Source organism: Struthio camelus, chromosome 3 (assembly GCF_040807025.1).
Source record: "Struthio camelus isolate bStrCam1 chromosome 3, bStrCam1.hap1, whole genome shotgun sequence".
Taxonomy (NCBI): domain Eukaryota; kingdom Metazoa; phylum Chordata; class Aves; order Struthioniformes; family Struthionidae; genus Struthio; species Struthio camelus.
In genome coordinates this window covers 3022289-3035442 of record NC_090944.1, presented here as the reverse complement: position 1 = coordinate 3035442, position 13154 = coordinate 3022289, and the positions used below count along the sequence as shown (strand labels likewise).

The window sequence follows — 13154 nt, the reverse complement described above, 5'->3', positions numbered from 1 at the left end:
TGGTGGGGGTGCTGGGCTTGTCATGCAGGGTGCTAGCCTTGTTTTGGGGGTGCAGAGGGGAGCTGGGCATTGTGTTGGAGGTACTGAAGGGGATCGGGGCGTTGTGTTGGGAGTGCTGGGCCTTGTTTTGGGGGTGCTTAGGGGATGTGGGCCTTGTGTCGGGGGAGCTGGTCTTGTAATGGGTTTGCTGAGGGGAGCTGGGCCTTGTTTTGGGGTTGCTGAGGGGATCGGGGCATTGTGCTGGGGGTGATGGGCTTGTGGTAGGGGTGCTGAGGGGAACTGGGCATTGCGTTGGGGGTTCAGGGCTTGTGGTGCGGCTGCTGAGGTGATCGGGGCATTGTTTTGGAGGTGCTGGGCTTGTAGTGGGGGTGCAGAGGAGATCGGGGCCTTGTATTGGGGGTACTGAGGGGATCAGGGGCTTGTTTTCGAGGTGCTGGATGTGTTTTGGGAGTGCAGAGGGGATCAGCGCCTTCTGGTGGGGGTGCAGAGGGGATCTGGGCGTTGTGTTGGGGGTGCTGGGCTTGTGGTGCGGGTGCTGAGGAGAGCTAGGTCTTGCACTGGGGGTGCTGGGCTTGTTGTGGGAGTGCTGGGCTAGTGGTGGGTGTGCAGAGGGGATCTGGGTCTTGTTGTGGGGGTGTCGGGCTTGTCATGGGGGTACTGAGGGCTCTGGGCCTTGTCTTGGGAGTGCTGGGCCTTGTGTTGGGGGTGCAGAGGAGATCTGGGCCGTGTGTTTGTTGTGTTGGGCTTGTGGGAGTGTTGAGGGGATCATGGGCTTGTTTTGGGGGTGCAGGGCTTGTCATGCAGGGTGCTAGCCTTGTTTTGGGGGTGCAGAGGGGAGCTGGGCATTGTGTTGGAGGTGCTGGGCCTAGTTTTGGGGGATCTGGGTGTTGTGTTGGGGGTGCTCGGCTTGTTTTCGGGCTGCTCAGTGGAGCTGAGTGTTGTGTTGGGGGTGCTGGTCTTGTCATGAGGGTACTGAACGGGATCGGGGCGTTGTGTTGGGAGTGCTGGGCTTGTGGTGGGGGTGCTGAGGGGATCTGTGCCTTGTGTTGGGGGTGCTGGGTGTGTTTTGCGAGTGCGGAGGGGATCTGGGGCTTGTATTGGAGGTGTTGGGCCTGTTATGGGGGTGCAGAGGGGATCTGGGCTGTGTGTTTGTTGTGTTGGGCTTGTGGGAGTGCAGAGGGGATCTGGGTTGTGTCATGGGGGTGCTGAGGGGATCTGGACCTTCTTGTGGGGGTGCTGAGGGAATATGGGGCTTGTTTTGAGGTGCTGGGCTTGTCATGCAGGCTGCTGGGCTTTTTGTGGAAGTGCAGAGGGGAGCTGGGGCATTGTGTTGGGGGTGCAGGGCTTGTGTTGGGGGTGCTGAGGGGATCGGGGCATTTTGTAGGGGGTGCTGGGCTTGTGATAGGGGTGCTGAGGGCATGTGGGCATTGCGTTGGGGGTGCAGAGGGGATCTGGGCATTGTGGTGGGGCTGCTGAGGGGATCTCGGGCATTGTTTTGGAGATGCGGGGCTTGTAGTGGGGGTGCTGAGGGGATCTGGCCATGTTTTCGAGGTGCTGGGCCTTTTTTTCCGTGGTGCAGAGGAGATCTGGGCATTGTGTTGGGGGTGCTGGGCTTGTGGTGGGGGTGCTGAGGGGATCTGGGCGTTGTGGTGGGGGTGCTGAGGAGAACGGGGCCTTGTATTGGGGGTACTGAGGGGATCAGGGGCTTGTTTTCGAGGTGCTGGATGTGTTTTGGGAGTGCAGAGGGGATCAGGGCCTTGTGGTGGGGGTGCAGAGGGGATCTGGGCATTGTGTTTGGTGTGCTGGGCTTTGTTGTGGGGGTGCAGAGGGTATCTGGGCTTGTGTTAGGGGTGCTGGGCGTGTTGTGCCAGTGCGGAGTGGATCTGGGGCTTGCATTGGAGGTGTTGGGCCTGTTATGGGGGTGCAGAGGGGATCTGGGCTGTGTGTTTGTTGTGTTGGGCTTGTGGGAGTGCAGAGGGGATCTGGGTTGTGTCATGGGGGTGCTGAGGGGATCTGGACCTTCTTGTGGGGGTGCTGAGGGAATATGGGGCTTGTTTTGAGGTGCTGGGCTTGTCATGCAGGCTGCTGGGCTTTTTGTGGAAGTGCAGAGGGGAGCTGGGGCATTGTGTTGGGGGTGCAGGGCTTGTGTTGGGGGTGCTGAGGGGATCGGGGCATTTTGTAGGGGGTGCTGGGCTTGTGATAGGGGTGCTGAGGGCATGTGGGCATTGCGTTGGGGGTGCAGAGGGGATCTGGGCATTGTGGTGGGGCTGCTGAGGGGATCTCGGGCATTGTTTTGGAGATGCGGGGCTTGTAGTGGGGGTGCTGAGGGGATCTGGCCATGTTTTCGAGGTGCTGGGCCTTTTTTTCCGTGGTGCAGAGGAGATCTGGGCATTGTGTTGGGGGTGCTGGGCTTGTGGTGGGGGTGCTGAGGGGATCTGGGCGTTGTGGTGGGGGTGCTGAGGAGAACGGGGCCTTGTATTGGGGGTACTGAGGGGATCAGGGGCTTGTTTTCGAGGTGCTGGATGTGTTTTGGGAGTGCAGAGGGGATCAGGGCCTTGTGGTGGGGGTGCAGAGGGGATCTGGGCATTGTGTTTGGTGTGCTGGGCTTTGTTGTGGGGGTGCAGAGGGTATCTGGGCTTGTGTTAGGGGTGCTGGGCGTGTTGTGCCAGTGCGGAGTGGATCTGGGGCTTGCATTGGAGGTGTTGGGCCTGTTATGGGGGTGCAGAGGGGATCTGGGCTGTGTGTTTGTTGTGTTGGGCTTGTGGGAGTGCAGAGGGGATCTGGGCTGTGTCATGGGGGTGCTGAGGGGATCTGGACCTTCTTGTGGGGGTGCTGAGGGAATATGGGGCTTGTTTTGAGGTGCTGGGCTTGTCATGCAGGCTGCTGGGCTTTTTGTGGAAGTGCAGAGGGGAGCTGGGCATTGTGCTGGAGTTGCTGGGCCTTGTTTTAGGGGTGCTGAGGGGATGTGGGCCTTGTTTCGGGGGAGGTGGTCTTGTAATGGGTTTGCTGAGGGGATGTGGGCCTTGTTTTGGGGTAGCTGAGGGGATCTGGGGCATTGTGTTGTGGGTGCTGGGCTTGTGGTCGGGGTGCTGAGGGGATCTGGGCATTGTTTTGGAGGTGCAGGGCTTGTTGTGGGAGTGCTGGGCTTGTGGTGGGGGTGCTGAGGGGATCTGGGCATTGTTTTGGAGGTGCTGGGCTTAGTTTTTGGGGATCTGGGTGTTGTGTTGGTGATGCTAGGCTTGTTTTCGGGCTGCTCAGTGGAGCTGAGTGTTGTGTTGGGGTTGCTGGTCTTGTCATGAGGGTACTGAACGGGATCGGGGTGTTGTGTTTGGGGTGCTAGCCTTGTTTTGGGGGTGCAGAGGGGAGCTGGGCATTGTGTTGGAGGTGCTGGGCCTAGTTTTGGGGGATCTGGGTGTTGTGTTGGGGGTGCTCGGCTTGTTTTCGGGCTGCTCAGGGGAGCTGAGTGTTGTGTTGGGGGTGCTGGTCTTGTCATGAGGGTACTGAACGGGATCGGGGCGTTGTGTTGGGAGTGCTGGGCTTGTGGTGGGGGTGCTGAGGGGATCTGTGCCTTGTGTTGGGGGTGCTGGGTGTGTTTTGCGAGTGCGGAGGGGATCTGGGGCTTGTATTGGAGGTGTTGGGCCTGTTATGGGGGTGCAGAGGGGATCTGGGCTGTGTGTTTGTTGTGTTGAGCTTGTGGGAGTGTTGAGGGGATCTGGGCTTGTTTTCGAGGTGCTGGGCTTGTGTTGCGGGTGCTGGGCTTGTTTTGGGGGTGCAGAGGGAAGCTGGGCATTGTGTTGGAGGTGCTGGGACTTGTTTTGGGGGATCTGGGTGTTGTGTTGGGGGTGCTAGGCTTGTTTTCGGGCTGTTCACCGGAGCTGAGTGTTGTGTTGGGGGTGCTGGTCTTGTCATGAGGGTACTGAAGGGGATATGGGCATTGTGTTGGGGGTGCTGGGCTTGTGGTGGGGGTGCTGAGGGGATCTGGGCATTGTTTTTGAGGTGCTGGGTTTTGTTGTGGGGGTGCAGAGGGGATCTGGGCGTTGTGGTGGGGGTGCTGAGGGGATCTGGGGCATTGTGTTGGGGGTGCAGGGCTTGTGGTGGGGGTGCTGAGGGGATCGGGGCATTTTGTAGGGGGTGCTGGGCTTGTGATAGGGGTGCTGAGGGCATGTGGGCATTGCGTTGGGGGTGCAGAGGGGATCTGGGCATTGTGGTGGGGCTGCTGAGGGGATCTCGGGCATTGTTTTGGAGATGCGGGGCTTGTAGTGGGGGTGCTGAGGGGATCTGGCCATGTTTTCGAGGTGCTGGGCCTTTTTTTCCGTGGTGCAGAGGAGATCTGGGCATTGTGTTGGGGGTGCTGGGCTTGTGGTGGGGGTGCTGAGGGGATCTGGGCGTTGTGGTGGGGGTGCTGAGGAGATCGGGGCCTTGTATTGGGGGTACTGAGGGGATCTGGGGCTTGTTTTCGAGGTGCTGGATGTGTTTTGGGAGTGCAGAGGGGATCAGCGCCTTGTGGTGGGGGTGCAGAGGGGATCTGGGCGTTGTGTTGGGGGTGCTGGGCTTGTGGTGCGGGTGCTGAGGAGAGCTAGGTCTTGCACTGGGGGTGCTGGGCTTGTTGTGGGAGTGCTGGGCTAGTGGTGGGTGTGCAGAGGGGATCTGGGTCTTGTTGTGGGGGTGTCGGGCTTGTCATGGGGGTACTGAGGGCTCTGGGCCTTGTCTTGGGAGTGCTGGGCCTTGTGTTGGGGGTGCAGAGGAGATCTGGGCCGTGTGTTTGTTGTGTTGGGCTTGTGGGAGTGCTGAGGGGATCATGGGCTTGTTGTGGGGGTGCTGGGCTTGTCATGCAGGGTGCTAGCCTTGTTTTGGGGGTGCAGAGGGGAGCTGGGCATTGTGTTGGAGGTACTGAAGGGGATCGGGGCGTTGTGTTGGGAGTGCTGGGCCTTGTTTTGGGGGTGCTTAGGGGATGTGGGCCTTGTGTCGGGGGAGCTGGTCTTGTAATGGGTTTGCTGAGGGGAGCTGGGCCTTGTTTTGGGGTTGCTGAGGGGATCGGGGCATTGTGCTGGGGGTGATGGGCTTGTGGTAGGGGTGCTGAGGGGAACTGGGCATTGCGTTGGGGGTTCAGGGCTTGTGGTGCGGCTGCTGAGGTGATCGGGGCATTGTTTTGGAGGTGCTGGGCTTGTAGTGGGGGTGCAGAGGAGATCGGGGCCTTGTATTGGGGGTACTGAGGGGATCAGGGGCTTGTTTTCGAGGTGCTGGATGTGTTTTGGGAGTGCAGAGGGGATCAGCGCCTTCTGGTGGGGGTGCAGAGGGGATCTGGGCGTTGTGTTGGGGGTGCTGGGCTTGTGGTGCGGGTGCTGAGGAGAGCTAGGTCTTGCACTGGGGGTGCTGGGCTTGTTGTGGGAGTGCTGGGCTAGTGGTGGGTGTGCAGAGGGGATCTGGGTCTTGTTGTGGGGGTGTCGGGCTTGTCATGGGGGTACTGAGGGCTCTGGGCCTTGTCTTGGGAGTGCTGGGCCTTGTGTTGGGGGTGCAGAGGAGATCTGGGCCGTGTGTTTGTTGTGTTGGGCTTGTGGGAGTGTTGAGGGGATCATGGGCTTGTTTTGGGGGTGCAGGGCTTGTCATGCAGGGTGCTAGCCTTGTTTTGGGGGTGCAGAGGGGAGCTGGGCATTGTGTTGGAGGTGCTGGGCCTAGTTTTGGGGGATCTGGGTGTTGTGTTGGGGGTGCTCGGCTTGTTTTCGGGCTGCTCAGTGGAGCTGAGTGTTGTGTTGGGGGTGCTGGTCTTGTCATGAGGGTACTGAACGGGATCGGGGCGTTGTGTTGGGAGTGCTGGGCTTGTGGTGGGGGTGCTGAGGGGATCTGTGCCTTGTGTTGGGGGTGCTGGGTGTGTTTTGCGAGTGCGGAGGGGATCTGGGGCTTGTATTGGAGGTGTTGGGCCTGTTATGGGGGTGCAGAGGGGATCTGGGCTGTGTGTTTGTTGTGTTGGGCTTGTGGGAGTGCAGAGGGGATCTGGGTTGTGTCATGGGGGTGCTGAGGGGATCTGGACCTTCTTGTGGGGGTGCTGAGGGAATATGGGGCTTGTTTTGAGGTGCTGGGCTTGTCATGCAGGCTGCTGGGCTTTTTGTGGAAGTGCAGAGGGGAGCTGGGGCATTGTGTTGGGGGTGCAGGGCTTGTGTTGGGGGTGCTGAGGGGATCGGGGCATTTTGTAGGGGGTGCTGGGCTTGTGATAGGGGTGCTGAGGGCATGTGGGCATTGCGTTGGGGGTGCAGAGGGGATCTGGGCATTGTGGTGGGGCTGCTGAGGGGATCTCGGGCATTGTTTTGGAGATGCGGGGCTTGTAGTGGGGGTGCTGAGGGGATCTGGCCATGTTTTCGAGGTGCTGGGCCTTTTTTTCCGTGGTGCAGAGGAGATCTGGGCATTGTGTTGGGGGTGCTGGGCTTGTGGTGGGGGTGCTGAGGGGATCTGGGCGTTGTGGTGGGGGTGCTGAGGAGAACGGGGCCTTGTATTGGGGGTACTGAGGGGATCAGGGGCTTGTTTTCGAGGTGCTGGATGTGTTTTGGGAGTGCAGAGGGGATCAGGGCCTTGTGGTGGGGGTGCAGAGGGGATCTGGGCATTGTGTTTGGTGTGCTGGGCTTTGTTGTGGGGGTGCAGAGGGTATCTGGGCTTGTGTTAGGGGTGCTGGGCGTGTTGTGCCAGTGCGGAGTGGATCTGGGGCTTGCATTGGAGGTGTTGGGCCTGTTATGGGGGTGCAGAGGGGATCTGGGCTGTGTGTTTGTTGTGTTGGGCTTGTGGGAGTGCAGAGGGGATCTGGGCTGTGTCATGGGGGTGCTGAGGGGATCTGGACCTTCTTGTGGGGGTGCTGAGGGAATATGGGGCTTGTTTTGAGGTGCTGGGCTTGTCATGCAGGCTGCTGGGCTTTTTGTGGAAGTGCAGAGGGGAGCTGGACGTTGTGCTGGAGTTGCTGGGCCTTGTTTTAGGGGTGCTGAGGGGATGTGGGCCTTGTGTCGGGGGAGGTGGTCTTGTAATGGGTTTGCTGAGGGGATGTGGGCCTTGTTTTGGGGTAGCTGAGGGGATCTGGGGCATTGTGTTGGGGGTGCTGGGCTTGTGGTGGGGGTGCTGAGGGGATCTGGGCATTGTTTTGGAGGTGCAGGGCTTGTTGTGGGAGTGCTGGGCTTGTGGTGGGGGTGCTGAGGGGATCTGGGCTGTGTGTTTTGGCTGCTGGACTTGTCATAGTGGTGCTGAGGGGATCTGGTCCTTGTGTTGGGGGTGCTGGGTGTGTTGTACGAGTGCGGAGGGGATCTGGGGCTTGTGTTGGATGTGCTGGGCTTGTCGTGGACGTGCTGACGGGATCTGGACATTGTGGTGGAGGTGCTGGGCCTGTTATGGGTGTGCAGAGGGGATCTGGGCTGCGTGTTTGTTGTTTTGAGCTTGTGGGAGTGCCGAGGGGATCTGGGGCTTGTTGTGGGAGTGCTGAGAGGATGTGGGCATGGTGTCGGAGGTGTTGGGCTTGTCATAGGGGTACTGAGGGGTCTGGGCCTTGTCTTGGGAGTGCTGGGCCTTGTGTTGGGGCTGCTGAGGGGATCTGGGCAGTGTGTTTGTTGTGGTGAACTTGTGGGAGTGCTGAGGGGATCTGGACATTGTGTTGGGAGTGCTGGGCTTGTCATGGAGGGTGCTTAGGGGATTTGGGCTTGTATGGGGGAGAGCTGGGCTTGTCGTGGGTGTGCTGAGGAAAGCTAGGTTTTATTTTAGGGGTGCTAGGCCTTGTTTTCGGAGTGCAGAGGGGATCAGGGCCTTGTTTTGGTGGTGCTGGACTTTGTTGTGGGGGTGCAGAGGGGATCTGGGCTTGTGTTAGGGGTGCTGGGCGTGTTGTGCGAGTGCGGAGGGGATCTGGGGCTTGTATTGGAGGTGTTGGGCCTGTTATGGGGGTGCAGAGGGGATCTGGGCTGTGTGTTTGTTGTGTTGAGCTTGTGGGAGTGTTGAGGGGATCTGGGCTTGTTTTCGAGGTGCTGGGCTTGTGTTGCGGGTGCTGGGCTTGTTTTGGGGGTGCAGAGGGAAGCTGGGCGTTGTGTTGGAGGTGCTGGGACTTGTTTTGGGGGATCTGGGTGTTGTGTTGGGGGTGCTAGGCTTGTTTTCGGGCTGCTCACCGGAGCTGAGTGTTGTGTTGGGGGTGCTGGTCTTGTCATGAGGGTACTGAAGGGGATATGGGCATTGTGTTGGGGGTGCTGGGCTTGTGGTGGGGGTGCTGAGGGGATCTGGGCATTGTTTTTGAGGTGCTGGGCTTTGTTGTGGGGGTGCAGAGGGGATCTGGGCGTTGTGGTGGGGGTGCTGAGGAGAACGGGGCCATGTATTGGGGGTACTGAGGGGATCAGGGGCTTGTTTTCGAGGTGCTGGATGTGTTTTGGGAGTGCAGAGGGGATCAGGGCCTTGTTTTGGGGTTGCTGAGGGGATCTGGGGCATTGTGTTGTGGGTGCTGGGCTTGTGGTGGGGGTGCTGAGGGGATCGGGGCATTTTGTAGGGGGTGCTGGGCTTGTGATAGGGGTGCTGAGGGCATGTGGGCATTGCGTTGGGGGTGCAGAGGGGATCTGGGCATTGTGGTGGGGCTGCTGAGGGGATCTCGGGCATTGTTTTGGAGATGCGGGGCTTGTAGTGGGGGTGCTGAGGGGATCTGGCCATGTTTTCGAGGTGCTGGGCCTTTTTTTCCGTGGTGCAGAGGAGATCTGGGCATTGTGTTGGGGGTGCTGGGCTTGTGGTGGGGGTGCTGAGGGGATCTGGGCGTTGTGGTGGGGGTGCTGAGGAGAACGGGGCCTTGTATTGGGGGTACTGAGGGGATCAGGGGCTTGTTTTCGAGGTGCTGGATGTGTTTTGGGAGTGCAGAGGGGATCAGTGCCTTCTGGTGGGGGTGCAGAGGGGATCTGGGCATTGTGTTTGGTGTGCTGGGCTTTGTTGTGGGGGTGCAGAGGGTATCTGGGCTTGTGTCAGGGGTGCTGGGCGTGTTGTGCCAGTGCGGAGGGGATCTGGGGCTTGCATTGGAGGTGTTGGGCCTGTTATGGGGGTGCAGAGGGGATCTGGGCTGTGTGTTTGTTGTGTTGGGCTTGTGGGAGTGCAGAGGGGATCTGGGCTGTGTCATGGGGGTGCTGAGGGGATCTGGACCTTCTTGTGGGGGTGCTGAGGGAATATGGGGCTTGTTTTGAGGTGCTGGGCTTGTCATGCAGGCTGCTGGGCTTTTTGTGGAAGTGCAGAGGGGAGCTGGGCATTGTGCTGGAGTTGCTGGGCCTTGTTTTAGGGGTGCTGAGGGGATGTGGGCCTTGTGTCGGGGGAGGTGGTCTTGTAATGGGTTTGCTGAGGGGATGTGGGCCTTGTTTTGGGGTAGCTGAGGGGATCTGGGGCATTGTGTTGGGGGTGCTGGGCTTGTGGTGGGGGTGCTGAGGGGATCTGGGCATTGTTTTGGAGGTGCAGGGCTTGTTGTGGGAGTGCTGGGCTTGTGGTGGGGGTGCTGAGGGGATCTGGGCTGTGTGTTGTGGCTGCTGGACTTGTCATAGTGGTGCTGAGGGGATCTGGTCCTTGTGTTGGGGGTGCTGGGTGTGTTGTACGAGTGCGGAGGGGATCTGGGGCTTGTGTTGGATGTGCTGGGCTTGTCGTGGACGTGCTGACGGGATCTGGACATTGTGGTGGAGGTGCTGGGCCTGTTATGGGGGTGCAGAGGGGATCTGGGCTGTGTGTTTGTTGTTTTGGGCTTGTGGGAGTGCAGAGGGGATCTGGGCTTGTCATGGGGGTGCTGAGGGGATCTGGACCTTCTTGTGGGGGTGCTGAGGGAATATGGGGCTTGTTTTGAGGTGCTGGGCTTGTCATGCAGGCTGCTGGGCTTTTTGTGGAAGTGCAGAGGCGAGCTGGGCGTTGTGTTGGCGTTGCTGGGCCTTGTTTTGGGGGTGCTGAGGGGATCTGGGGCATTGTTTTGGGGGTGCTGAGGGTATGTGGGCCTTGTTTTGGGATTGCTGAGGGGATCGGGGCATTGTGTTGTGGGTGCTGGACTTGTGTTAGGGGTGTTGAGGGGATCTGGGTTTTGTTTTCGAGGTGCTGGACCTTTTTTCCGTGGTGCAGAGGAAATCTGGGCATTGTGTTGGGGGTGCTGGGCTTGTGGTGGGGGTGCTGAGGGGATCTGGGCGTTGTGGTGGGGGTGCTGAGGAGAACGGGGCCTTGTATTGGGGGTACTGAGGGGATCAGGGGCTTGTTTTCGAGGTGCTGGATGTGTTTTGGGAGTGCAGAGGGGATCAGGGCCTTGTGGTGGGGGTGCTGAGGGGATCTGGGCGTTGTGGTGGGGGTGCTGGGCTTGTGGTGGGGGTGCTGAGGGGATCTGGGCGTTGTGGTGGGGGTGCTGAGGAGATCGGGGCCTTGTATTGGGGGTACTGAGGGGATCAGGGGCTTGTTTTCGAGGTGCTAGATGTGTTTTGGGAGTGCAGAGGGGATCAGGGCCTTGTGGTGGGGGTGCAGAGGGGATCTGGGCGTTGTGTTGGGGGTGCTGGGCTTGTGGTGCGGGTGCTGAGGAGAGCTAGGTCTTGCACTGGGGGTGCTGGGCTTGTTGTGGGAGTGCTGGGCTAGTGGTGGGTGTGCAGAGGGGATCTGGGTCTTGTTGTGGGGGTGTCGGGCTTGTCATGGGGGTACTGAGGGCTCTGGGCCTTGTCTTGGGAGTGCTGGGCCTTGTGTTGGGGGTGCAGAGGAGATCTGGGCCGTGTGTTTGTTGTGTTGGGCTTGTGGGAGTGCTGAGGGGATCATGGGCTTGTTTTGGGGGTGCTGGGCTTGTCATGCAGGGTGCTAGCCTTGTTTTGGGGGTGCACAGGGGAGCTGGGCATTGTGTTGGAGGTACTGAAGGGGATCGGGGCGTTGTGTTGGGAGTGCTGGGCCTTGTTTTGGGGGTGCTTAGGGGATGTGGGCCTTGTGTCCGGGGAGCTGGTCTTGTAATGGGTTTGCTGAGGGAATCTGGGCCTTGTTTTGGGGTTGCTGAGGGGATCTGGGCGTTGTGGTGGGGGTGCTGAGGAGATCGGGGCGTTGTGTTGGGGGTGTTGGGGTTTGTTTTGGGGTTTCCGAGCGGATCTGGGCCTTGTGTTGGGGGTGCTGGGCTTGTCATGGGGGTGCTGTGGGCATCTGGGCCTTGTATTTGGGGTGCTGGGCATGACCTGGGGTTTGTAGCGGGGATCTGGGCGGTGTGTTGGGGGTGCTGAGGGGTTCTGGGTGTTATGTTCGGGGTACTGGGCTTATCGGCATCCTGAGGGGATCTGCGCATTGTTTTGGGAGTGCAGAGACTGTGTCGATGGCTCCTTGAAAGCCTCAGCTGCAGCCTCTTGAATGGGGCTACTCACCCCCCGGCAGGCAGCCTGCATGCCCTCCACCACTGCGTGTGCCATGGCTCATGCAGCTTCCCGATTGTTCTTGTCCACGCCTCCGGAGGCCTCCGCAGATGCTTGGAGCTGCAGCTCACCTGGGTCACAACAAGGCACGAGGCATGTGGCCGCTCCTCTTGCCCACAGCCCCTTGGCAGCACACGCAGCGACACAGTCACAGCTCTGCCTTCCCCTCTGAGTGGCATGCCACCACACCTCTGCCTCAGCACTCCTGCCTAGCTGAGAGCCACCAGAGCCACTGCCAGGGGCTGCTGTTGGCCAGGCAAGAGCCAGCACTACCTGGGCATCTTCCATAGGCAGCATGGGGCCACTCGCATGCTGCCCAATGTTTCTTTGCTCCACCTGGGAGGCAGAAAGCAGGTGACAACCCTCCCTCAGGGCTCCCTTTTGCCCCTGAGCAGGCACCCCTGTGCCAGGCAGGCCCCAAAGGCACTCAGCCTTGCCGCACAGAGGGGCCCTGCAGACACACCTGCACTGGGCGCCTGGGCTGTGTCTCAGCACCAGGCAGCCTTTCGGGCAGCTCTGCGGCAGCCTTTCCATTTACCCTGGCCCTCCCTAAGCCATTGCCTGCTCTTCAGCACTCCCAACACCCATCCCCTCCTTGGCCTCTGCACCTCAGCCACGCCATGAGCACCTCTCTGCCTCTGGGCTCCATCCTGCCCTCAGTCTCCCCAGGGCCACGCCGCAGCTGCAAGGCCCGCAGGCACACATTCAGGGAGCCCCCCGCATCACGGTCTCTCGCACAGCCTGATGCCCTGCAGCCAAGGCCTCTGCCTACCCTGCCTCCTGCCTTCTGCACACTCCTCCTCCGCTTCCTTGTGCACCACACAGGCTGCTGCAAGAAGAGGCACACACAGAGTGAGCGAGGGCAGCTCCTCTGCCAAGCCTTGCCTGCGCCAGAGGCATGTGGGCGCCGGCAGTGGCGGCGATTTCTTGCTGCGACCAACTGCACAGTGCCGCACTCACTCTTGCATGCGGTTGCTCACCTCCAGCCTCCTCCTTCCTCTCTCTCTGCCTCAAATTGTCCTCGGCAGAGCTCTCGCACTAGTGCAGCACGAGTGTGCTGCTGGCTCTTTTGCATGAGCAGCAGCCCCTTGCTTCTTCTCAGGCAAGCCCTTGCTCTCCGCCTCTTGCCGCCTCTGCGCCTGCTCCGTCCCCCACTTGCCTCTCACCTGCCCTTCTGCAGCAGCCCAAGATGATGCCTTCGAGCCTCCGATGCGCCAGCAGCGCCCCACCAGCAATCTCGCAGGCCCTGTCCCGTTGGGCACCTGAGGGCCGAGGCAGCTTGCACCTCATGCCCAGTTTGCGCTCTGGGCCTCTGGAGGCTTCTGCACGATGCGCTGGCGATGTCTCACGTGCGCCGGCCACTCTGTGTGTGCAACTTTTGGGAGGCAGTCCAGCAGCTCATGGCCTTCATCGCTCACCAGCACCGCCTGGTTGTCAGCACAACGGAGCCGGCTCTGCCTGTGCAGTGCAGATGTTGCTGTTGCCCTCTTCTCAGCACCCCCCCACCACCACCACAATCCTCTCTTGGCCTCGGCAGCTCAGCACGGCCATGCCCACCTCTCTGCCTCTGGGCTGCATCCTGCTCTGCCCCGGCCTGCGCCTCCCCCCGCTCCTGCGGCACCTGCCCAGGCCACAGGCACACACTAGTGCCCTCCCCATCCCAGCACCTGCCGCAGGGGCAGACCTCTGCAGCCAAGGCCTCCCCTTGCCCTGCCTCCCGCCTCTCTGCCCCCAAAACACCCCCAGCGCCCCCAACCCCCAGATCCCCCC

General features: G+C 60.5%; 1 protein-coding gene across 1 annotated transcript in view; it reads right to left on the bottom strand.

Moving 5' to 3' along the window:
- LOC138066505 (otoferlin-like) overlaps positions 1–12674 on the bottom strand; it is a 91465-nt gene extending 78791 nt beyond the window's left edge. The window contains 2 exon segments of the mRNA XM_068936373.1: positions 12157–12213; positions 12551–12674. Of these exon segments, the coding sequence (XP_068792474.1) occupies positions 12157–12213; positions 12551–12674 (181 nt within the window).
- Between the last annotated feature and the right edge of the window lie 480 nt (positions 12675–13154).